The following is a 27075-nucleotide window of genomic DNA, read 5'->3' on the forward strand; positions in this document are numbered from 1 at the left end:
ACACAGAAAAAGAACTCAGTTCAATACAGATAGAAAGGGTCGCATCGCGCATCGTGCTCTCACTCACCTTCAGCGCTACTCATCTCAGCAGCACGTCGCCATCCCCGGATGCCGGCCATCATCTAAGGAAGGAAAGGAACGAAGTTAGAGAACTGTTCAAAAGACTCATTATACTTACGTGTCGGACTCTTGCCAGTGAAGTAACTAGGCAGCAACAAGCTCGCATCAATCACGCGCCCCTGCGCTGAAAGCAGGACGGAGAGCACACTTTCCAAGAATACAAGGTGAGCTGTGGATCAAAGGGAAGGGTTGGAACCCGGGGAAGAAGGGGTTCAAGCACACAGAGACAATAGGGAGTTAAACTCTACCAATCTTGTGTTTCAGGCCCAGTCTCCAGTCGAGTAGACTCCAGGGAAGGGTTCGAGGTCGTAAGAGGTCAGAACAAGCTGAGTGACGTCCCCGTGGATACCAGGTGAGCGTTACAGTATCTAACTGTAGGGAATGGTGACCGGAAACTGTACACAGAAAAGTAGAACAGTAACTCAGGGCTGGAAAGACAAGAGAAAGCTAGCAGAAGGAAAAGAAGGAAACACTATAACGGAAATGGATTACCTAAGGGGAGAACAGAAGACTCAAGGAAGAGAAGGACAGGGATCAAAAACAGGGGGTTGAGAACAAGGAAAAGGGCAAGGGAGCAGTAGCCAGGAAACAGGGGGGCTGCAAACAAGGAATCAGGGCTGCAATAACGGATGGCACAAGGTGCAGGCAAACTGTTGTGGACTGCAGAGGACTGTAGTAGGCTGCAAGGCAGGGAGTCCAGAGGAGCTGGACAGAGAGCTCTAGTAGGCTGCAGACAGAGGGCCCATAGGAGCAGGGCAGCAAGGAGCGAGCCCAGAGGAGCAGGGCAGCGAGGCAGGGAGCCCAGAGGACCAGGGATGAAGGCAGTGGAGTGTAGCAGGCTGCAAGGCAGGGAGCCCAGAGGAGCAGGGCTGCAGGCAGAGGAGTGTAGCAGGCTGCAAGGCAGGGAGCCCCGAGGAGCAGGGCACTGATCAGAAGCAGGATAATACGGCAACAGGAACGGCAAACAATCCGTGGCTAAAGGCAAAAAGGGACTGGGAGAACTCTTGATGCAAGAAACTGAGGTCCTGCAGGCAGCTGCTTTAATACAGCCCTGCCCTGTACTTAGGCAGGCTAATTGGCAGCACCTGGAGCAGCACACCTGAAGGTAATCTGCCTCCTCCCTCTCTGGTCCTGAGAAGGTGGAAGTAGCACTGATCGCTAGGGCTTCTGGAGATTGTGGTTCCAATACTGATGAATGGGAATAGCCAGGAATTGATGAGGTGCATTATGGTATATGTAGTTAGCTGAATTAAATAAGAAAGTACCAAAGTCATGCACATGGAAATTAAGGACCAAAGTGTGAATAGGGGTTGTTCAAAGAGTATTATGAAGATAAATGAGTTCCAAATAGTCCATCATGGTTGCCAATGTGTGCGCCAGTGGCACAGGCATGACATTGTTTGCTCGGAACAATCGCAATAGTTCCAGTGTGACAAAGACGATCATGGTGATCTTGTAGGCCATGCCGTTCAAGATTTACTAGATTGCCAGTTTAGCAGATAGGGCCTGATCACGAGTTGGGCAGTAGCACATTACTGCCCAACTCGTGATCAACTTGTGTTACTGCCGCATTTAAGGGTCCGCCCAATCTCGAGTCTGGCGTGTTTACCCCCAGCTCATAGCTGGGGATAAACACTCTTGAAAAATGCCAATTTTCGGTACAATTACCGCCAGTGGTATTACTGCCCGGTAATTGCACCAAAAATTTCCCATTGGGTCCAATGGACCCAATGGGGAATGGACACTAACTGTCAACAACCAACCTTGATCCCGCAGTAGTACCACCAGATGGGTGTGCGCTTACGCTAATAATGTTGGGTGGTATCCCAGCCATGATCAGGCCCATAGTCCCTTAAACAATGTTTTAACCAACCCAGTCCAGCCACTTCTGTGGCCAGTGTCAGCTGCTAGCAGTTTCATAGACGCCCATGTCTATTTCATGAGAGAACTGAGTGGGCGTTACCAATGACTGAAGATTTTTGCTGCAATGTCACCCTGGTGTGGTAGAGTAGTACACACTTGTTTGAGAAACTTCAACCTTCTTGAAAGAATCCCCTAACCTTTAGAAAAAAACACCATATACATCCTACCGCGTGGTTCCATAGGGTATGATTTCTCTCTACACTCGTATTCCAAAAGAGGAAGCTCTAATGATCATAAGGGATGCCCTCTCCACCACCCCAAAGATGGCAATGAACAAAGAATTCAAATTGCTCCTGTTGAAAATGATTTCTTAGAATGTTTGCTTTAACTTTGAGGACAAGTATTATGAGCAGATGTGTGGCACCACTTATAGAAACCTGTTCTGGTGCTCCATCAGCCTTCACTGTCCTTCTCTTGCAGTTTGCCCTGCTTGTGTAACTCCTCTTGACACTTAAAAGTATATGAAGTAATCAAGGACCGGTGGGGCTTGGCCACAAAGCTGCCATGCAGTTTCACTATTTCTGTACATTATTCTGCCGTGGGCAAAGCCTCGTGCCTGCTTCACTCCTGACAGAGGGCATCCCAGCCTGAAACCACGGTCAAGGTACATCATGGGCCTTCTCCCTAAACCCTTTCTCCTCCACTCCTCCATTTGCACTTACATTGGTATAAAGATGTGACTCCGTAACATGGACTCTTCAGTTTCTTGCACCACCATGTCACACTGATACTACGGTATCAGGTAATAATGTCCCCATACATAATGTCCCCATACATAATGTCCCCATACATAATGTCGCGGGAAAAGCAATTGACGACCTTCTATATTGTGAAATTATGTATGGGGACGGGTTGCAGGGATCCCTTGCTCCCATGTTCAATGTAATAATGTCCCCGCAAAAAACTGCGACCTTTTTGTCAAGGGACATTTTTGCGGGGACATTATTACATGGAACCAATATTAATTCTGATGTTGCAAGATAATCCACTAATATTAGACATTGATTGCAAAGTGCTCTTTGTTGTTCTGTGTATTTCCTATGGTGAAATCATAATCTTGAATAGAAGTTTGAGGGGAGTATGATGTGATGGCATACTGTGGTGCAGCACACTGTGGTGCAGTTATTGTATCTATATTGCAAAGTTATGATGCACACTTTCTGGTAGAGTGATGGCATACTGTGGTGCAGCACACTGTGGTGCAGTTATTGTATCTATATTGCAAAGTTATGATGCACACTTTCTGGTAGAGTGATGGCATACTGTGGTGCAGCACACTGTGGTGCAGTTATTGTATCTATATTGCAAAGTTATGATGCACACTTTCTGGTTAAGTGATGGCATACTGTGGTGCAGCACACTGTGGTGCAGTTATTGTATCTATATTGCAAAGTTATGATGCACACTTTCTGGTAGAGTGATGGCATACTGTGGTGCAGCACACTGTGGTGCAGTTATTGTATCTATATTGCAAAGTTATGATGCACACTTTCTGGTTAAGTGATGGCATACTGTGGTGCAGCACACTGTGGTGCAGTTATTGTATCTATATTGCAAAGTTATGATGCACACTTTCTGGTTAAGTGATGGCATACTGTGGTGCAGCACACTGTGGTGCAGTTATTGTATCTATATTGCAAAGTTATGATGCACACTTTGTGGTTAAGTGATGGCATACTGTGGTGCAGCACACTGTGGTGCAGTTATTGTATCTATATTGCAAAGTTATGATGCACACTTACTGGTAGAGTGATGGCATACTGTGGTGCAGCACACTGTGGTGCAGTTATTGTATCTATATTGCAAAGTTATGATGCACACTTTCTGGTAGAGTGATGGCATACTGTGGTGCAGCACACTGTGGTGCAGTTATTGTATCTATATTGCAAAGTTATGATGCACACTTTCTGGTTAAGTGATGGCATACTGTGGTGCAGCACACTGTGGTGCAGTTATTGTATCTATATTGCAAAGTTATGATGCACACTTTCTGGTAGAGTGATGGCATACTGTGGTGCAGCACACTGTGGTGCAGTTATTGTATCTATATTGCAAAGTTATGATGCACACTTTCTGGTTAAGTGATGGCATACTGTGGTGCAGCACACTGTGGTGCAGTTATTGTATCTATATTGCAAAGTTATGATGCACACTTTCTGGTAGAGTGATGGCATACTGTGGTGCAGCACACTGTGGTGCAGTTATTGTATCTATATTGCAAAGTTATGATGCACACTTTCTGGTTAAGTGATGGCATACTGTGGTGCAGCACACTGTGGTGCAGTTATTGTATCTATATTGCAAAGTTATGATGCACACTTTCTGGTTACGTGATGGCATACTGTGGTGCAGCACACTGTGGTGCAGTTATTGTATCTATATTGCAAAGTTATGATGCACACTTTCTGGTTAAGTGATGGCATACTGTGGTGCAGCACACTGTGGTGCAGTTATTGTATCTATATTGCAAAGTTATGATGCACACTTTCTGGTTAAGTGATGGCATACTGTGGTGCAGTTTTGGGATCTATATTGGAACGTGCTGATGCACACTTTCTGGTAAAGTGATGGCATACTGTGGTGCAGCACACTGTGGTGCAGTTATTGTATCTATATTGCAAAGTTATGATGCACACTTTCTGGTTAAGTGATGGCATACTGTGGTGCAGTTTTGGGATCTATATTGGAACGTGCTGATGCACACTTTCTGGTAAAGTGATGGCATACCGTGGTGCAGCACACTGTGGTGCAGTTATGGGATCTATATTGGAAAGTGCTGATGCACACTTTCTGGTAAAGTAATGGCATACTGTGGTGCAGCATACTGTGGTGCAATTATGGGATCTATATTGGAAAGTGCTGATTCACACTTTCTGGTAGAGTGATGGCATACTGTGGTGCAGCACACTGTGGTGCAGTTATTGTATCTATATTGCAAAGTTATGATGCACACTTTCTGGTTAAGTGATGGCATACTGTGGTGCAGCACACTGTGGTGCAGTTATTGTATCTATATTGCAAAGTTATGATGCACACTTTCTGGTTAAGTGATGGCATACTGTGGTGCAGTTTTGGGATCTATATTGGAACGTGCTGATGCACACTTTCTGGTAAAGTGATGGCATACTGTGGTGCAGCACACTGTGGTGCAGTTATTGTATCTATATTGCAAAGTTATGATGCACACTTTCTGGTTAAGTGATGGCATACTGTGGTGCAGTTTTGGGATCTATATTGGAACGTGCTGATGCACACTTTCTGGTAAAGTGATGGCATACCGTGGTGCAGCACACTGTGGTGCAGTTATGGGATCTATATTGGAAAGTGCTGATGCACACTTTCTGGTAAAGTAATGGCATACTGTGGTGCAGCATACTGTGGTGCAATTATGGGATCTATATTGGAAAGTGCTGATTCACACTTTCTGGTAGAGTGATGGCATACTGTGGTGCAGCACACTGTGGTGCAGTTATTGTATCTATATTGCAAAGTTATGATGCACACTTTCTGGTTAAGTGATGGCATACTGTGGTGCAGTTTTGGGATCTATATTGGAACGTGCTGATGCACACTTTCTGGTAAAGTGATGGCATACCGTGGTGCAGCACACTGTGGTGCAGTTATGGGATCTATATTGGAAAGTGCTGATGCACACTTTCTGGTTAAGTGATGGCATACTGTTGTGCAGTTTTGGGCTCTATATTGGAAAGTTCTGATGCACACTTTCTGGTAGAGTGATGGCATACTGTGGTGCAGCATACTGTGGTGCAGTTATGGGATCTATATTGGAAAGTGCTGATGCACACTTTATGGTAAAGTGATGGCATACTGTGGTGCAGTATACTGTGGTGCAGTTATGGGATCTATATTGGAAAGTGCTGATGCACACTTTCTGGTAAGGTGATGGCATACTGTGGTGCAGCATACTGTGGTGCAGTTATGGGATCTATATTGCAAAGTTATGATGCAAACTTTCTGGTTTAGTGATGGCATACTGTGGTGCAGTTTTGGGATCTATATTGGAAAGTGATGATGCACACTTTCTGGTAGAGTGATGGCATAATGTGGTGCAGCATACTGTGGTGCAGTTTTGGGATCTAAATTGGAAAGTGCTGATGCACACTTTCTGGTAAAGTGATGGCATACTGTGGTGCAGCACACTGTGGTGCAGTTATGGTATCTATATTGCTAAGTTATTATTCACACGTTCTGGTAAACTGATGGCATACCGTGGTGCAGCATACTGTGGTGCAGTTATAGGATCTATATTGGAAAGTGCTGCTGCACACTTTCTGGTAAGGTGATGGCATACTGTGATGCAGTTATGGGATCTATATTGCAAGGTTATGATGCACACTTTCTGGTTAAGTGATGGCATACTGTGGTGCAGTTTTGGGATCTATATTGGAAAGTGATGATGCACACTTTCTGGTAAAGTGATGGCATACTGTGGTGCAGCATACTGTGGTGCAGTTTTGGGATCTATATTGGAAAGTGCTGATGCACACTTTCTGGTAAAGTGATGGCATACTGTAGTGCAGCATACTGTGGTGCAGTTTTGGGCTCTATATTGGAAAGTGCTGATGCACAATTTCTGGTAAAGCAATGGCATACTGTGGTGCAGCATACTGTGGTGCAGTTATGGGATCTATATTGGAAAGTGCTGATTCACACTTTCTGGTAAAGTGATGGCATACTGTGGTGCAGTTATGGGATCAATATTGGAAATTGTTGATGCACACTTTCTGGTAACGTGATGGCATACTCTGGTGCAGCATACTGTGGTGTAGTTATGGGATCTATATTGCAAAGTTATGATGCACACTTTCTGGTGAAGTGATGGCCTACTGTGGTGCAGTTATTGGCTCTATATTGGAAAGTTCTCATGCACATATACTGGTAAAGTGATGTCATACTGCGGTGCAGCATGCTGTGGTGCAGTTATGGGATCTATATTGCAAGATTATGATGCACACTTTCTGGTAAAGTGATGGCATACTGTGGTGCAGTTTTGGGATATATATTGCAAAGGTCTGATGCACACTTTCTGGTAAAGTGATGGCATACCGTGGTGCAGCACACTGTGGTGTAGTTATGGTATCTATATTGCAGAGGTCTGATGCACACTCTCTGGTTAAGTGATGGCATACTGTGATGCAGTTTTGGGCCCTATATTGGAAAGTGCTGATGCACACTTTCTGGTAGAGTGATGGCATACTGTGGTGCAGCATACTGTGGTGCAGTTATGGGATCTATATTGGAAAGTGCTGATGCACACCTTCTGGTAAGGTGATGGCATACTGTGGTGCAGCATACTGTGGTGCAGTTATGGGATCTATATTGCAAAGTTATGATGCAAACTTTCTGGTTAAGTGATGGCATACTGTGGTGCAGTTTTGGGATCTATATTGGAAAGTGATGATGCACACTTTCTGGTAAAGTGATGGCATACTGTGGTGCAGCATACTGTGGTGCAGTTTTGGGATCTATATTGGAAAGTGCTGATGCACACTTTCTGGTAAAGTGATGGCATACTGTGGTGCAGCACACTGTGGTGCAGTTATGGTATCTATATTGCAAAGTTATTATTCACACGTTCTGGTAAACTGATGGCATACCGTGGTGCAGCATACTGTGGTGCAGTTATAGGATCTATATTGGAAAGTGCTGATGCACACTTTCTGGTAAGGTGATGGCATACTGTGGTGCAGTTATGGGATCTATATTGGAAAGTGATGATGCACACTTTCTGGTAAAGTGATGGCATACTGTGGTGCAGCATACTGTGGTGCAGTTTTGGGATCTATATTGGAAAGTGCTGATGCACACTTTCTGGAAAAGTGATGGCATACTGTGGTGCAGCATACTGTGGTGCAGTTATGGTATCTATATTGCAAAGGTCTGATGCACACTTTCTGGTTAAGTGATGTGATGGCATACTGTGGTGCAGTTTTGGGCTCTATATTGGAAAGTGCTGATGCACACTTTCTGGTAAAGCAATGGCATACTGTGGTGCAGCATACTGTGGTGCAGTTATGGGATCAATATTGGAAATTGCTGATGCACACTTTCTGGTAAGGTGATGGCATACTGTGGTGCAGCATACTGTGGTGCAGTTATGGGATCTATATTGCAAAGTTATGATGCACACTTTCTGGTGAAGTGATGGCATACTGTGGTGCAGTTATGGGCTCTATATTGGAAAGTTCTCATGCACATATACTGGTAAAGTGATGTCGTACTGTGGTGCAGCATGCTGTGGTGTGGTTATGGGATCTATATTGCAAGATTTTGATGCACACTTTCTGGTAAAGTGATGGCATACTGTGGTACAGTATTGGGATATATATTGGAAGGTTCTGATGCACATTTCCTGGTAAAGTAATGGCTTACTGTGGTGCAGTTTTGAGCTCTATATTGAAAATGCTGATGCACACTTTCTGGTAAAGTGATGGCATACTTGGTGCAGCATACTGTGGTGCAGTTATGGGATCTATATTGGAAAGTGCTGATGCACACTTTTTGGTAAGGTGATGGCATACTGTGGTGCAGCATACGGTGGTGCAGTTATGGTATCTATATTGCAAAATTATGATGTACACTTTCTGGCAAAGTGATGGAACACTGGTGCAGTTTTGGGATCTATATTGGAAAGTGATGGTGCATACTTTCTGGTAATGTGATGGCATACAGTGGTGCAGCACACGGTGGTGCAGTTATGGTATCTATATTGCAAAGTTATGATGCACACTTTCTGGTAAAGTGATGGCATACCGTGGTGCAGCACACTGTGGTGCAGTTATGGTATCTATATTGCAAAGGTCTGATGCACACTTTCTGGTTAAGTGATGGCATACTGTGGTGCAGTTTTGGGCTCTATATTGGAAAGTGCTGATGCACACATTCTGGTAAAGTAATGGCATACTGTGGTGCAGCATACTGTGGTGCAATTATGGGATCTATATTGGAAAGTGCTGATTCACACTTTCTGGTAGAGTGATGTCATACTGTGGTGCAGCATACTGTGGTGCAGTTATGGGATCTATATTGCAAAGTTATGGTGCACACTTTCTGGTGAAGTGATGGCATACTGTGGTGCAGTTATGGGCTCTATATTGGAAAGTTCTCATGCACATATACTGGTAAAGTGATGTCGTACTGTGGTGCAGCATGCTGTGGTGTGGTTATGGGATCTATATTGCAAGATTTTGATGCACACTTTCTGGTAAAGTGATGGCATACTGTGGTACAGTATTGGGATATATATTGGAAGGTTCTGATGCACATTTCCTGGTAAAGTAATGGCTTACTGTGGTGCAGTTTTGAGCTCTATATTGAAAATGCTGATGCACACTTTCTGGTAAAGTGATGGCATACTTGGTGCAGCATACTGTGGTGCAGTTATGGGATCTATATTGGAAAGTGCTGATGCACACTTTTTGGTAAGGTGATGGCATACTGTGGTGCAGCACACGGTGGTGCAGTTATGGTATCTATATTGCAAAATTATGATGTACACTTTCTGGCAAAGTGATGGAACACTGGTGCAGTTTTGGGATCTATATTGGAAAGTGTTGGTGCATACTTTCTGGTAATGTGATGGCATACAGTGGTGCAGCACACGGTGGTGCAGTTATGGTATCTATATTGCAAAGTTATGATGCACACTTTCTGGTAAAGTGATGGCATACCGTGGTGCAGCACACTGTGGTGCAGTTATGGTATCTATATTGCAACGGTCTGATGCACACTTTCTGGTTAAGTGATGGCATACTGTGGTGCAGTTTTGGGCTCTATATTGGAAAGTGCTGATGCACACATTCTGGTAAAGTAATGGCATACTGTGGTGCAGCATACTGTGGTGCAATTATGGGATCTATATTGGAAAGTGCTGATTCACACTTTCTGGTAGAGTGATGGCATACTGTGGTACAGCATACTGTGGTGCAGTTATGGGATCTATATTGCAAAATTATGATGTACACTTTCTCGTAAAGTGATGGCATACTGTGGTGCAGGTATGGGATCTATATTGCAAAGTTATGATGCACACTTTCTGGTAAAGTGATGGCATACTGTGGTGCAGTTTTGGGATCTATCTTGGAAGATTCTGATGCACACTTTCTGGTAAAGGGATGGCATACGGTGGGGCAATTATGGGATCTATATTGGAAGATTCTGATGCATACTTTCTGGTAAAGTGATGGCATACTGTGGTGCAGCGCACGATGGTGCAGTTATGGTATCTATATTGCAAAGTTATGATGCACACTTTCTGGTTAAGTGATGGCATACGGTGGTGCAGTTATGGGATCTATATTGGAAAGTGATGATGCATACTTTCTGGTAAGGTGATGGCATAACGTGGTGCAGCACACTGTGCTGCAGTTATGGTATCTATATTGCAAAGGTCTGATGCACACTTTCTGGTTAAGTGATGGCATACTGTGGTGCAGTTTTGGGCTCTATATTGGAAAGTGCTGATGCACACTTTCTGGTAAAGTAATGTCATACTGTGGTGCAGCATACTGTGGTGCAGTTATGGGATCTATATTGGAAAGTGCTGATTCACACTTTCTGGTAAGGGGATGGCATACTGTGGTGCAGCATACTTTGGTGCAGTTATGGGATCTATATTGCAAAGTTATGATGCACACTTTCTGGTAGAGTGATGGCATACTGTGGTGCAGTTTTGGGATCTATATTGGAAGATTCTGATGCACACTTTCTGGTAAAGTGATGGCATACGGTGGGGCAATTATGGGATCTATATTGCAAAGGTCTGATGCACACTTTCTGGTTAAGTGATGGCATACTGTGGTGCAGTTTTGGGCTCTATATTGGAAAGTTCTGATGCACACTTAGTGGTAAAGTGATGGCATACTGTGGTGCAGCATACTGTGGGGCAGTTATGGGATCTATATTGGAAAGTGCTGATGCATACTTTCTGGTAAGGTGATGGCATACTGTGGTGCAGCATACTGTGGTGGAGTTATGGGATCTATATTGGAAAGTTAGGATGCACACTTTCTGGTAAAGTGATGGCATACGGTGGGGCAATTATGGGATCTATATTGAAAGATTCTGATGCATACTTTCTGGTAAAGCGATGGCATACTGTGGTGCAGCGCATGGTGGTGCAGTTATGGTATCTATATTGCAAAGTTATGATGCACATTTTCTGGTAAAGTGATGGCATACCGTGGTGCAGCACACTATGGTGCAGTTATGGTATCTATATTGCAAAGGTCTGATGCACACTTTCTGGTAAGGTGATGGCATACTGTGGTGCAGTTTTGGGCTCTATAGTGGAAAGTGATGATGCATACTTTCTGGTAAAGTGATGGCATACTGTGGTGCAGCATACTGTGGTGCAGTTATGGGATCTATATTGGAAAGTGCTGATGCACACTTTCTGGTAAGGTGATGGCATACTGTGGTGCACCATACTGTGGTGCAGTTATGGTATCTGTTTTTTTATATATATATTCTCATATCTCCAGGATTTCTGAAGGGTGGAATCTTCAGAATCTGATAGGGTGCTGCAACAGGGTGACACATGCCTTACTTTGGAGTGCCTCACTGTAGGCTACTCCCACCCCCCCCTGTCCCCACTGTGGAATTGGGTTTGAGCTTGTTCCTTGCAATCCTGATGACTACAGCTACCAGAAGTCCTTGCAGCAGAATTATCATTGATTGTTAACACCTGCACTTGCAGTGAGCTGCAAGCTAAGACTGCCTCCCTGACGATGTGAAGAGCACAGAAACCGGTAGGAGGAGAACACCAGTGGCTGAGGAGGTTATTAACTGTGCAGGGAACTGGAGTGCGCCCCTCTCCTCTTTTTCATCATATATATATATATATATATATATATCTATATATATATATATATATAGAGAGAGAGAGAGATAGAGAGAGAGAGATATATAGATATATAGATATAGAATAACATGAAAAGTTTTGCAAATATCCAATGCTAAATGTAAAACCTGATGCTACTATTCAATGCAGCCTTAACCGAAACTGGTTAAAGGAGGCCCAGAAAATGAGCGTGGTGTTAAAAAGAACAGATGACGTACTCCCACTTGCAAGTAAATCAGGACACGCCTCCATCATATGGAGTCATTGGGCGCTGTGCTTGGTGACTTCTCCACGGCTCTCCCTAGGGGAGATTATTGTGACACGGTTCTTGCACAGTGAGGGGATAGTCTGACACTTATGTCCTGGTGACAGACTCATCCAGCTCTGTTCTTGCACACTGAGGGATATTCTGCCAGACCGAGGGGACATTTTTTGCACAGCTGAGTATTATTCTGGCAGCGCAATGGAGTATTCTGACACCATTATGGAAGGTACTGTGCTGCAATATTCTGGCAGAGTGATGCAATGTGCTGGCAGACAGGTGTGATATTCGGATACTCTTCTTTAATGGCATTAGGCTATTTTATTGCACAGAAATGTAATATTTAGACATTGTTCTGGCATAGTGTGTGTGTGCCCTGAAATGTGTTGTTTCCCACGCTTGGCACCTTAGAAATCACCAAAGAAGTCATATAGATTTTTAAAAATACAGTGATACAATATTCTGACATAATGCCTATCCTGACACAATAGTGTGCAGTAATGTTGGAATAATCCAATACATCAATTGGATTGGATATTTGGGCAGAGCACTGTGATATTCTGGCATTCTTCTCCTATAACACAATGGGGAATTCTGGCATGATGCTGGTGCTGTGTAAGAACATTCAGGCATAGTGATGGGTTATTTAGAGGCTGTTATGGCAAAGTTAATGTACGTTCTGTCACAGATGAGTTGTGGGTTAGTTGGGCCCTATTCTGTAATGTTCTGGTACAGCAATACCACATCTGGTGTTATTGTGGCACACACAGTGTATTCTGATACAGTCAGATGGAGACGCTGACTAAATCACACTCAATAGAGTGCACCAAACCTGCAACAGCGCTTATATAGTGGTGCTCATATACAGAAATCTCATCAGTAACCGCAGAGCTACTATTGTGATTCGCACGACTCACAGGATTTCAAGCCTCAGATGAAGAGCCTTACAGCTCTAAACACGTGTCAGGCTGTCTGATCCTCAATTGAGCTGCGTAAAATTTGCATTTCTTTTGTTGTTTAAGTGCGCAGCAAGGAAGCAAATAACCCCTTTCTGTTGTGTATAGCTTTGTGGGTAATGTGGCAGGTTATCCACATCTAGCTTCCACCTGCAGCCCATCAACACACCAAATTGTAGTCAGTGCGCTTGGTCTCAACCAGTCCCTTGCTGCCAACTCTTGTTTTTCATTTCCAGTATCAGCCTCTTTGCACCCAACACAATAACCTCTGTTTTTGAGGGATTCCGTTGTAATTTATTTTCCAACATCCAATTCTTGATCTTAATAGCCCAAGACAGCACTGCATTCACTGCTTCCACTGGTTGATTAAGTCGTAAATAGATTTGGGTGTCATCCGTGTATGAGTGGTATGACAACCCAAGTTCCACAAGAATATTCAGCAATGTTCAAGTGTAAATATTAAGCAACAGTGGTGATAAAGAGGACCCCTGTGGTACCCCACATTCAACCGGCACAGTCTCAAAGAGACAGTCACCCATCTTCACCTGTTGGGTGCGGTCAGACAAAAAGGACACAGACCATCTCATGGCCGCTTCTGAGACATGTGCTACTGATAACAGCCTTGCACTCAAGATCTCAAAATCAACCGTGTTACTGCATAACAGTTGTGCGATTCTGACTATTGTTACGTGTTCTGGGCCTCCTGGAAGACATTCTGTAGTAATTCTGTTATGTTGTCTTTTTCTGGCACCCTGAATGGACGTTTCTCCACTTTTCTGGCTCTGGTCAGTCAAATTTAATGTGCAGAGTATCTAATTTATTACATCTATGAATTACCAAATTGGCCACATATAATCTTACCACTTATTTTGTTGAACAACGCTAAGCAATCTGGCACACGCTTCTAACGCTTCACTAGACAACATTTTCACCGTTTTTATCAAGGTTTCCACTCTCTATAACATGTGGAAGACATTAGACTTTATGATCCAACCAGCGCCAGGATGTTCCTGTTTCCACACGTGAATTCCGAGGCACCCACCTATTGCCAGGAGATGTGGTTGGGTCGATAGGTTGTCCTCGTAGTTGGGTTCTGATCCCTACTACCAGACTTGACCAAATTGTGTGATCTTCTTTTTCCAGTCATCAGACACACATAGGGGTGGGCCAGGTTGGACTGGCGCATACAATTGTCTTGGACACCAATTAAAAAGTGGCCCACCACAGTTGCAAATGGCAATTCATTGTTTTTGGGACCGGCTGTTTGAATAGTACCCAAGGGGGAGGTTTTTGATGAAATGTGATGCAAATTGTGCATTTTAAAGCATATTTATTCAGTAACACTGGTCAAAACTACTAGCTGTATGGTGAAGCAACATATCAAGGAGGCATACATCCACATGGGTCAAAAAAGTGGGCACTTTAACCCAAAAAAAGTGGCCCACACCAACATTTTGAATTTTTGGTTTGGGTAGCACCCTATTGCCCTATAGGCCAGTCCGAGCCTGGGAGTGGGGGGGGTGTACGGAGCAAAATCTGCGAAATTCCCATATTATTTTGTTTCTGCCATTTTGCTGCTAAATATGGGATCTGTAAGCAAAACCACCTGCACCCTGCTTGCACTTTTCCATGCACTTGCACTTTCTTAATGTCAGTGGGCCCAGTAAGAACGCTGTTTTCTTTTTTGTTCTCCCTTGTTCCCCTCCCTGTTGCCTGGTCGCGCCCTGAAACACTTGTGTGTGAGCGCAATATAAATAAAATATAATTTCATTTCATTTCACCCAATACTGAAATGCCAACGCACGCTTCATGCCATGTATGAACATAGCACGATTTTGTGGATTTCACACGAGTTTAGGTGCAGGGTAATTCGCGCCCAAAAAAACAAGGAAGCAGATAGCGGGCGGCAGGATTCCTGTGAATTGCGTAATCCGTTTCCAAGTTTGTTTTTTGTAAATTGATCTAGGCCTGAGGACTGCAAACATAAGGCTGAGGTTGCAGAAGGCATCCCGGTGAAGGCCGGCCCCCTCCAGGTCGATCTTATACCCTCCCATCCCCCTTTCCATTTCAGGGGGGTCACCCCCACATTCCCCCTCTTGCTGCGTGGCCCCGCAGCTTTCGACCAGCCCCACCACTTGCCTTTAACACCCCTTTCGTCATCTACTTTGTGCTTTCCCAGCCTCTTCTCCGAAGACGGCGTACGGTGTGCCGCCCAACGTGGTGCGGTCTTTTGTGAGCCGCGCTTTAGGAAAGCGTCTCGAGACACAAATCGTTGCTGATTCACCCAGCTCTAGACATGAGAAAATGCTCACACAATAGAACACATCTCTTAAGGTGCTAGTGCTACGCGCCAGCTGGGCCGGGGACACTTCCTATCCACCATGACACATTGGCAATAAGGCTTTGGACGAACTTCCTGCAAGCACTCGGCACTCGCACATTATGCCTACCATGAAAGAGTCATTCGTGTGCAACTGTTGACAACCAAGAACACATCCAAGCTCTGGGAAAGTGAGATGCCAGTCACTGCCACAGACACAGAATGTCCCGTGCTGATGACGTGTTTTATGTTTACCTTTCCGATGAGAAATGTCTTCTCCGCGCCGCTTGCACAGGGACGTGGTTTTCCTGTGCTGCTTTTGTAAATAATGAACAATAACATTTTCTGTTTTAAATCAGCTCTTCGAATTGCACACCCCACATTACAACGTGCTTTACCTGTGGGTGCATACATAAGGAGGCCATTACGGTTTGCACAGTGGTCACAATACACAGGGTGCTTTACAAAGGTGATTGCTTACTTTTTCTAAAATAGAAAAATAGCTTTTACAAAAGAGAACAAAGGTACATTATAATGTTCTTTGAAGAAAAGACAATGTGCATCCCAATTTGGCAATATCTGGTCACGTGTCATTGAAATCCACCAATGGGCAGGCAGTGATAGGTGCTGATTCGTTAAGTGAGCTCCTGCATATTATTTTGTCGCTGTGTAGCTCAGTTCTCGAATTCGCCAACATTAGGAGTGATGAGTAGTTCCAGGGTCACTGCCCATGTTAGGCTCCATGGAACAATGTCGGCATTGCTGCCTTTCTTTCCCGCTCCAGACTCGGTCCTTCTTATAGTTCTCGCTTGTCCATAGCCTGGATTTTCATTCCTGTCCTTCTTGTATTGGTATGGATTGGGAGTGGGGGACGGTGGGTTGAGTATCTTGCTTAAAACACACATGCAGGTTTGTGCATACACACACACACACACACATACACACATTGCGGCTGTAGTCATGCACGAACCAGGGTTGGACTGGGGCATAAAATGGTCTTGGGCACCAATTAAAAAGTGGCCCACAGTTTCAAATGGCAATTAATTCCTTTTTGCAAATTGTGAAATTTAAAGAATATTTATTCAGCCACAAACTACAGTAGTTTCAGCCAAAACAACTAGCTGCATAGTGAAGTAACTCATCAAACTGGCCCCCATGGGCCAAAAAAGTGGCCCACTTTGACCCAAAAACCTGGCTCACACTAGCATTTTGTGTTTTTGGTTTGGCCATTGCCCTATTGCCCTATAGGTCAGTCCGAGCTTGGCACGAACCCACTCACGGACTTCAGACCAATAAAACCTATAGTATAGATAAAGAGCCGGCTCGCCTAAGCGCGTAGCTACCATGACTGCACTCACACAGCAACCACTGCATGTGTGTTTCATAACATTCCCATCATCGTCGCCAATGTTATGTGGGGTCCCTGGCCAATAATGACACTGACATCATTGCAGGAGCAATCAACTTCTTTACTGTGCTTCAGGTACATCATACCAGCTACATCAGGTCAGGTAAGTACATAGGGCGACGAACATCGACCGGCATCCTCTCTCAGCCCCCCATAATCTCAACTGACATTCATGGAACCGCTTATAACATAACTTTCTCTCACACAGCATTCCATCCATACAAAGCAAGGGGCAGGTGGTAAAGCTAAATCACAACAAACGACCTGCATTGCCATAAAACCAAAACAACCCCCCTCCCAAGTGGTTCAACAGTAGGCTTTTGAGAACTTTGTCAAAGGGCTGAGCACCTCTAAGAACTAGGCCTCTGTGACGCAAAGTGACGCAACGTGACTGCTAGATCGAGTAATTGTTCTTGTGGATGCGAGCACATTGTCTGCCCTGATCTGGTGTGGTAAATTGGAACAAGATCTATTTTCACGTGCGCTACTCTTTCAACCATTCAACCCAGAACGTCCTCAGAAAACATTCAACCTGCCAAAAGTCGCCAGAAATGATGAATGCTGGGCTTGAAAGTTGAAATGGATTGGTTAATGTGTGAGTGAATTACTGGTAGGCAAACAGAACATTATAATGGAGGGCACGAGTATTTAGGCTTTAAGGCACTCGCTGCAATTCTATGGAAAGACAGTGTCTTGCGTATTGTGGTGGGGCCGTGGAAGCCAGCGCGCTGTTGGGGGCACTGTTTGTTGAAAAACAGCCACTTTTGGAGGCCTTTTCGGTTCTAGTGCCCGCAGGTTACAATGCTAAGCACTTCATTAGAAAGCGCCGCACTTCAGCTTAACTGTAGCTTCCCTTTCTAAAAGGGGTGCAGCCGTCCACACTTGTAGTAAATAGCAAAACAAAGCATGCTCCTTTTAACAGTGACACAAATGTGTGCAGTGCTTGAACCATCCTCTGAATGGAATTCGCGCAGGAATGACACCCCAGATCCGTGTAGCCTTGTAGCACCTCTTCTGGAAAGGGAAATGGGTGCAGCCCATCCGTTTGTCTGCCGCCTGATTTTAGCATGTTGTGCTGTGCCAGAACAGGTCAGCTTGGCATCGGTTACATGTCCTTATAACGAAGAATTTCAAAACGAATGCCAATATATCGAATCTTTTATAATGAAACATTTTATAGTGAATGCAGTTTTTTTTTATTGGGGGTCCCCCAAAATCCATTTTCCCACCGCTAAAAACCCATCCCGACCATTTCCAAAAAGTATTTTACCCTTTACCCCACCCTAAATACATCGGGCCTCATTACACGGATGGCGGAGAACCATGGCGCAATTAGCGCCATGGTTCATGCCGGTAAAATACCGCCACCGCCTTGGTGGAAAGGGGAATTACCGCCCCATTCCAAGGTTGGCGGGGCGGTAATTCCCCCTTCCGCCATTGCCCTTCCCCATTCCCATTTTTGCCCCATAGGGCATAATGGGAAAGGGGAAGGTGCTAATTACGGCACTGCAAATTAGCTCCCTGGGTCCCTTTGCAGGTTGGTTTTTAACGCCTGCAAAAAGCAGGCGTTAAATTCCCCAACCCTCAAAGGGACCTCGTAGTAAGGCGGTAAGGATTTACCGGTACCGGTAAAATACCGGTACCGGTAAACCCTTACCGCCTACCGTGTAATGAGGCCCATTGACTATAAAGGTTTTCTATATAAAAGATTTGATATGAACACTGTATACCCTTGGCATCGAAACGCAGCGTTATGTTTGGCTGCCGCACTGCGCCTCTGAAGGCCTTAGCAAAATATGTCATTTTTCAAGTACCCCTCGCTGTTTGCAGCACAGGTGCAATACCAGTTGGCGCTACAGAAGCAATGTGCGTCCGGGGTGTGCCCCTCCATTAACATCGGCACCGAGCTTGTATACACTGACAAAAAAGCAAGAAGAGCACATCCCCTTTGTGGAATTATCTGAACAATCCCACGCTGTTTCTGGACAATTCCTGTACTGATGGAACGTAACAGGAAGTAGCCTGGACCCCTGGTTCCTCATCCCTGAATACACCAACCTGCGCCACCCTAAATCCCGAAGGAGCCCCGTTAGCTTGAGCCCTTGAGAAGCGGCGCATTGCTCGCAGGGCACGAGGCATACACCGAAGCTTCAGCCCCTGAGAAGCGGCGCATTGCTCGCAGGGCACGAGGCATACACCGAAGCTTCAGCCCCTGAGAAGCGGCGCATTGCTCGCAGGGCACGAGGCATACACCGAAGCTTCAGCCCCTGAGAAGCGGCGCATTGCTCGCAGGGCACGAGGCATGCACAGAAGCTTCAGCCCCTGAGAAGCGGCGCATTGCTCGCAGGGCACGAGGCATACACCGAAGCTTCAGCCCCTGAGAAGCGGCGCATTAATCACAGGGCACGAGGCATGCACAGAAGCTTCAGCCCCTGAAAAGCGGCGCATTGCTCGCAGGGCACGAGGCATACACCGAAGCTTCCGCCCCTGAGAAGCAGCGCATTAATCGCAGGGCACGAGGCATACACCGAAGCTTCAGCCCCTGAGAAGCAGCGCATTGCTCGCAGGGCACGAGGCATACACCGAAGCTTCAGCCCCTGAGAAGCAGCGCATTGCTCGCAGGGCACGAGGCATACACCGAAGCTTCAGCCCCTGAGAAGCGGTGCATTGCTCGCAGGGCACGAGGCATACACCGAAGCTTCAGCCCCTGAGAAGCGGCGCATTGCTCGCAGGGCACGAAGCATACACCGAAGCTTCAACCCCTGAGAAGCAGTGCATTGCTCGCAGGGCACGAGGCATACACAGAAGCTTCAGCCCCTGAGAAGCAGCGCATTGCCCGCAGGGCACGAGGCATACACCGAAGCTTCAGCCCCTGAGAAGCAGCGCATTAATCGCAAGGCACGAGGCATACACCGAAGCTTCAGCCCCTGAGAAGCAGCGCATTGCTCGCAGGGCACGAGGCATACACCGAAGCTTCAGCCCCTGAGAAGCAGCGCATTGCTCGCAGGGCACGAGGCATACACAGAAGCTTCAGCCCCTGAGAAGCAGCGCATTGCCTGCAGGGCAAGAGGCATACATCGAAGCTTCAGCCCCTGAGAAGCGGCGCATTAATCACAGGGCACGAGGCATGCACAGAAGCTTCAGCCGCTTTGGGCACGAGGCATGCACAGAAGCTTCAGCCCCTGAAAAGCGGCGCATTGCTCGCAGGGCACGAGGCATACACAGAAGCTTCAGCCCCTGAGAAGCGGAGCATTGCTCGCAGGGCACGAGGCATACACAGAAGCTTCAGCCCCTGAGAAGCGGCGCATTGCTCGCAGGGCACGAGGCATGCACAGAAGCTTCAGCCCCTGAGAAGCGGCGCATTGCTCGCAGGGCACGAGGCATACACAGAAGCTTCAGCCCCTGAGAAGCGGAGCATTGCTCGAAGGGCACGAGGCATACACAGAAGCTTCAGCCCCTGAGAAGCAGCGTGTTGCTCTCAGGGCACGAGGCATACACCAAAGCTTCAGCCCCTGAGAAGCAGTGCATTGCTCGAAGGGCACGAGGCATACACCGAAGCTTCAGCCCCTGAGAAGCAGTGCATTGCTCGAAGGGCACAAGGCATACACCGAAGCTTCAGCCCCTGAGAAGCAGCGCATTGCTCTCAGGGCACGAGGTATACACAGAAGCTTCAGCCCCTGAGAAGCGGAGCATTGCTCGCAGGGCACGAGGCATATACAGAAGCTTCAGCCCCTGAGAAGCAGCGCGTTGCTCTCAGGGCACGAGGCATACACCAAAGCTTCAGCCCCTGAGAAGCAGCGCATTGCTCTCAGGGCACGAGGCATACACCGAAGCTTCAGCCCCTGAGAAGCAGCACATTGCTCGCAGGGCACGAGGCATACACCGAAGCTTCAGCCCCTGAGAAGCAGTGCATTGCTCGCAGGGCACGAGGCATACACTGAAACTTCAGCCCCTGAGAAGCAGCGCATTTCTCGCAGGGCAGGAGGCACACCGAAGCTTCAGCCCCTGAGAAGCAGCACATTGCTCGCAGGGCACAAGGCATACACCGAAGCTTCAGCCCCTGAGAAGCAGTGCATTAATCACAGGGTATGCTGCATGCACAGAGGGGCTTGCTTTTACAGGTCTACAATGCAACTACTGTTTCCCCCTTTGTAACAACATAGAGGGTTATCAAGGAGCATTGCTAGTCATTGTACCTCATTGACAATGGGCAAGACATTGAAATACGTCATAACAGGTTTGTGAGTCTTGACTAGTGCCATTGCCATCCTTAGCACCAGAGCAGAGCTTCTAATCCAGGGTCATATTGTGGAAGTGATGAGTTCAGGTTTTGAGACCACTTCCTTCCTTATCGCACCATGGCTGGTCATCTGGCCAGTATGTCAGTGGTGTCCATGTCGGCATCGTCTCGTGGATCCATCTGGGTCAAGCCCTGTCTAGTTTGCGGAGATGGGAAGTGCCATGAGTGCCGGTGTGAGACACCTTTCTCTTCTAACAAAGACCTTCATTGGTTGTTGGCCTCTGTTGGGCGAAACATGTGGCTTCACGAGGGCCTTGTGGCTGCATCAGGGGTTCAAAGTTACAACAGCTCAAGCTAAGCAACGGGGAAGGCTTTGTGGCTACGCTGATCTACTGTAATTGTGGCCCTCATAGCAATATTAAAGCTCTACTGTGGTGGCACCAAGAGAACCTAGCATGGTAGGCAAGACACGGTCATACTGGATATATAAAGATGCATCCTTAAATCCTTCCAGTGCTATGCTGATGACTCTCAACTCATTTTCAGGCTCCTCTCGGCCGCCTCCTCTCCTTCTCTTATCTCTGAATGCCTATCTGCCATTCAGGATTGGTGTGCTTCCAAGGATCTCTGCCTGAATACCAGCAAAACGGAGATCCTCCTCATTGGCACACCTTCACCCTCCTTTCCTCTCACTCTCTGGCCAGCCTCCCTGGGCTAAGAACCTCAGGGTCATCTTTGATTGCACACTTTCCTTTTCTGGCCACATCTCTGATGTCTCAAAAAAGTCAAACTTCCTATTGCACATCCTCAGAGTTATCCTTGCGTTCCTCTCCTTCCCCCAGAAGCTCACTGTCTCTAGAGCCCTGGTTCTCTCTAGGCTGAACTACTGCAACAGCCTCTTTGTAAATCTACCTGCTTCTACTCTCCGCCATTTGCAACTCATCCAAAACAGGACTGCGAGACTTGTCCTTGGCGTCAAGCCCTGCGATTGTATCTCTCCAGCCCTGAAATCTCTCCACTGGCTCCCAGTGGATGCAAGGATTAAATTCAAAACCCTCTGCATTGTCCACAAGGCTTTCTGGGGCCTGGGTCCAAAATACCTTCAGCTGTCCCTCCGTAGGTACCGTGCCTCCCAAGCCCTTTGCGTCTCTACCTCTAACTCCCTCAGGGTCAGTCATTTTTCAAAAAAACGAGCTGGGGGTAGATCTCTGTCTTTGGCTGGGGCCTCCCTCTGGAACAGCCTCCCTGCCACTCTGAAACTTGAGGAGAACCATCTCTGGTTCTGGAAGCACCTCAAGACCTTCCTCTTTGCTTCTGCCTTCCCTCCGCCTCTCCCCTGCTGACCTGCTCTGTTCTCAGCACTGTGCACCTGGCTTCCCTTTGACTTTCGGGCCCAGGTACCTGCTCACCCTGCCACCCACCGGCACTGCCTCCTGGCGATCCCTTGCACTGGGGTCTATATCTGTAACCATACAGCACCCCCTTTTCTTCTTTTTTTTCTGCATTTATCAGACACAACCTGTCTGTTGCTGTATACCTAGCACTTGCCGCTTGCTGGCTTCCCCCTACCACTGCTTGTTGCTTTTAATATTTATTTATTTATGATTTATTCTGTATTCCTTTGCTAAGCACTTGCCACTTCTCCCACCTCCCATGCACTTTCCCCCTTCCCTCTCCCATGCACTTGCGCATTCTCAATGTCACTGGGCCTAGTAGGATCGTTGTTTTTGTACTCCCTTGTTTCCCTCCCTTGCTTCGTTGCGCTCTGAAACACTTGTGTACTAGCACAATACAAATAAAATATCAATAACAATATCATCCTCAATAGCACTGTATAGGGATGTGTGAAAAGATATACATGAGCATAGAGAAGAGAGCTTAAATTAATGCGGTTAGATCCGGGGTTTGCGGGTAGTGTGTAGATATGTTCTTAAACAGATATAACCTGATTTGTGCAAGGGGACGGGGTTGTGGCAGAATGTGAACTGTGAAATACGGTGTAACCACAATGAAGCATGCCATGCTGTGCAGCGTCAATGTTCTTTGTGTGCCGCTGAATTTTCTTAACTGTGGCAGAATGGGAACTATTCTGATATGTCTTCTCTTTCTCTTCTAGGTAAGTAACTGAGCAGAGCTACAGCATGAAGATCTGACTGTGACCTTCCCAGTGGGCACCATGCTGCAGAAGGTACTTTGATGGTCCATTGGGGTCCTCCGTTAGTAGACACTCCAGGAGGGTTCCGGTGATGTAAATGCATGACTGAGCCACTGATTGGCTATCATTAGAATGATTCCTGTGTGTCCCTCTCACTGAGATGAGCCCACGGGGACATGTGTAATGAAGAGGAGGTGCCTTATTTGTACAATGTTTTGATAGGCCGCCACTCCCTTGTCATTGGACATCTGGTTGCTTGTCTTTCTAAGAGTTTGAGTCTTTAGCAGGTTGGAGCCTCCTTGGTTTATGTCTAAGAGAGTTTTTTCTCAGTGGGATGGGAGTTCACTCATTTGGATCTCCACTGTTTCTTGTGTGGAACTGTCCTGCCATTCTTGAGTATATTCCATTGAATAATACAGGTGCTGTTTTCCACTATTTGACCCGCAGGCTGGTTTCTGCCATGAACAGGAGTGCAGCAAATTGAACCCACAGTAAGCGGTAGACTCATTGTAATGACAGTACCACTGGGCAGGCCATGCTGGCAGCGTTCAATAGAGCATGAAGTACAGGGAAATGTCAATGTGTTTCTAGAACCTTCTTTAACTTTCTTATTGTGATTTATGTCTTTATTGATGCTTCCTGCAGTTAAAACCTGTTGAGAGAGACTGACCATAAATTCAGTCAATTTACCGATGTGTCTCCAGCGATTGTCTGTACCCTTGAGAACGAGAATGGCTTACTACTGAGCTACTCCCTCCCTGGGCATGTTAACACTGACATACCACTGACATATGACACTGGGGGCTCCTGATAGATTCCTTTATTGATTATTTGTTCTTGTGTAGAATGCACACCGCTAGACAGGAGGCCACTGATCACTTTGACGGGTAAGAGGAGGGGATTGTGGAGGCGAGGTAACAGGGCCACTAAGGCACTGGGTGTACACGCAAGTGATTGGACTTCCAACAGCCTAACAGGGGCTGTTGCAACAGCTGCACACAAGCATGTGCCCAAGAGGAGCTCCACATGCAACACCAAGCAAAAGATGGAAATTAGAAGTTGAGGGCATTGGTGGTGGTGCATAGGCGCTTGTGCCAACAAGTCACTGAATGGGCCTTCAGGCACTTATGAGAAAGGATTGCACAGAAGCACCCAGCCGAAGTCCGCGCAAAATGCAATACCAATCCAACATTTCAAGCACAAATTGAAGGCATTTGACGTAGCACGTGGGAGCGTGTAACGAATAGAGCCATTCACACCCCGAAGTCTCCCTGGGACGCATGTAGCAAAGTCGGCCGAGTGGTAAAATCCCCAAAGTTGCTGGGTTTATTATTATTTGTTTTGCCAACAATGAAGCAGATATTTGTTTCTGCAAGGTATAGTTGTGGGTTTAATGATTTAATATTATATGTGACCCACTGTTACACTGAAAAAGATCTGTTTATTATGGCCTTATTTCTTTATTTCTGTTTGTAGCACGACCATGCAATCTAGGGTGATTTGCTTTCAGAGAAGCAGAGCAAGAAAAGCGGGTGGCAGTGTTGGCAAAGAAGGAAGAGGAGATCAGGAATGGAGGCAGTCAAGGGAAAGAAGGAAATGGTAGGTAGGAAAGGGGGCAGCCATAGGCAGCTACTCAGAGGAGGACGAGTGAAAAGCAAGGGAGGGCAGTATAGTAGGATATTTGCAAGAGGTTGTAGCTCCCTGCATGTTGGAGCCGAGATGGTAGGGAAATTCAGAGGGTGGTTTTCTTGGACTGTTTTGAGACTTTGGCAGTGGAGAAGAGGGCAGAGTCGGATGCTCTGAGGGCATTGAAAGAAGGGAATTCCTGCAATATTTCCATAGGCAGGAGGGTCATTCTTTGTGGGCAAGTTGGCAAGATAGGCAGAGAATTTGATTTTGGAAGACAATGGGTAGCCAGAGAAGTTGGGTGAGCGCTAGTGAGGTGTGGTCACCCAGCATGGCAACTTCCTGCTGGACCATTTGGGGGGTTGGTCATCGAGCCTGGAAAGGATGGTGGCCCTCAGTAGAGAAGCTCAGTGTGAGGACGAGATGTATGGGGTGATGTTGCAAGCCAATGTCAGCTGCAAATTGCAGAATTCGACAACGTGAATTTTTCGGTTACGAAGGGTGACTTTATGTCCAAGAGAACGTAGGCCGCATATGTAGGTAGAAGAAGAGGAAGAGGCCCTAGGGCATGGGATCAGAAGAGGGTGGGAGAAAAAGAGTTTGTAGATCCAAGTACAAGGATGTTGGATGTGTCTTCATGATCAAGCAAGTCTACCGACGTTCATCCAGCCTGAAACAGCTGGGTAGAGAAGTGAAGCGAGATCGCTGTGGTGAGTTGGTGTGTTGACATACTGTTTAACACGTAACACCAGTTGGGTGTCATAAGCACACATGTGGAATTCCAGGCCGAAGATATTGGCGATCTCTGCTGGGGGTCTTTTGTACATTTTGTAGAGGAAGGAGATGGAGACGACCCCTCCCCCCCGCTCCCCTGTGGCCTTGCAGTGAAATGGTGATGTTGGGCAACTGGAAAGGCCCAGACTTTATTTGTCGAGACCTTCCAGTAAGGAAGGATTCTAGCCAGCTGAGTGCTAAACCAGGGATTGAGTGATTGCTTGTTTGAAATTGATAAAACACTACGAACCCAACGCATCTAAATGCTAACAATAAAATGTTGGGTATAACTAGGCATAAGATTAGAACATGTATTAATCCTGGTGATGACTGAGGAGGTCTGAATGGTCGACAGTGTCAAAAACTCCAGACATAACCAGGAGGATGAGAAGGGTAGGTGGTCAGCAATGCGTTATTCAAACATAATTGCCAGATGCTTCATAATTGCTGACTTTGTCTCATGCAAAGATTTGAACTCAGAGTGGTACATGTTCAGGGGTTTGCCACTTCTGAGACAGTCTTGAAGTTCCTTGATGGGCAGTTTCTCTAATGCCTTGCCCAGGCGTGGCTGGTTCAAGATTAAACAGTATAAGAAGGAAGCAGAGGGTCACTATGCCACGTTTCAGTCAGAAGGCGTGGGGGTCTTCTTGAAAAATGATGGCCCACTCAGACATTAGGGTTCAGCTGGAAGGATGGAGATGGAGTTAGAGGAAGTGCCTGAGTTTGTTCCACAATAACCACAAGTTTCCTTTGCATTTAATATGGCTTCAGCAGGGAAATGTCTGAAATTGTTGAAATGTCTTGCTGGAGGGATGGAGGCCGTCAGTTGGGGAACATGTAAATAAGACTTGGTGATCTTAGATCAAAGTGTGTGGATCTTAGGGGTGAACAATCCTGTAAATGCATTCATAGATCTTGAGAAGAGGGTATTGGTCAGGTGGCTGCTTTGGGTTTGATATGGTCGTGGGAGATCGTATAAAGGATGGCTGTGTTGATGTCTGCGTTGCCTATGGGATCAGAGAAGAAGGTCTTCCTTGCTCTGGCAACTGCCCATGTAAGGCCTCCGAGATGGATGGGGGCAGGCCACTTCTCCAGCCTTCCTCCTCCGTCTTCCTTCGTTTGATATCTGTAAGGATAATGCAGACGCAGAATCGCATTCACTCACACAGTAGTAGCGCAGCTTCCGAGATACGTAAAGCTTGGACATTCTTTAGAGAAGTGGTATTCAAACTTTTTCATACCTCCCCCCTCCTCCCTTCTTGAGTAAAATATTGTTTCTCCCCACCTAGGGGTTGGCCCTCCTAAGGGACCCAAAGGATGAAGGATATAAAGGGGGTCCCTAGGTTCTTAAAACTATAAGAAGATTATCTACTGCTTATATTTTCTATTAAAAGCAGTCACCTTAATATTTTTATATTAAAAACAGTCC

The 27075-nt window shown here is 46.3% G+C and overlaps 1 protein-coding gene across 2 annotated transcripts in view; it reads left to right on the forward strand.

The window, feature by feature from the left end:
- Positions 1-27075, forward strand: part of ANK2 (ankyrin 2) — a 1645279-nt gene that overhangs the window by 164337 nt on the left and 1453867 nt on the right. For both annotated transcript variants that reach the window (XM_069630993.1, XM_069630997.1), the window contains exon 2: positions 23208-23279. In XM_069630993.1, the coding sequence (XP_069487094.1) occupies positions 23268-23279 (12 nt within the window). In that variant the 5' untranslated portion in view covers positions 23208-23267. The remainder of the gene's footprint in view (positions 1-23207; positions 23280-27075) is intronic.

This window comes from Ambystoma mexicanum, chromosome 6q, assembly GCF_040938575.1.
Source record: "Ambystoma mexicanum isolate Mex_15411 chromosome 6q, UKY_AmexF1_1, whole genome shotgun sequence".
NCBI lineage: Eukaryota > Metazoa > Chordata > Amphibia > Caudata > Ambystomatidae > Ambystoma > Ambystoma mexicanum.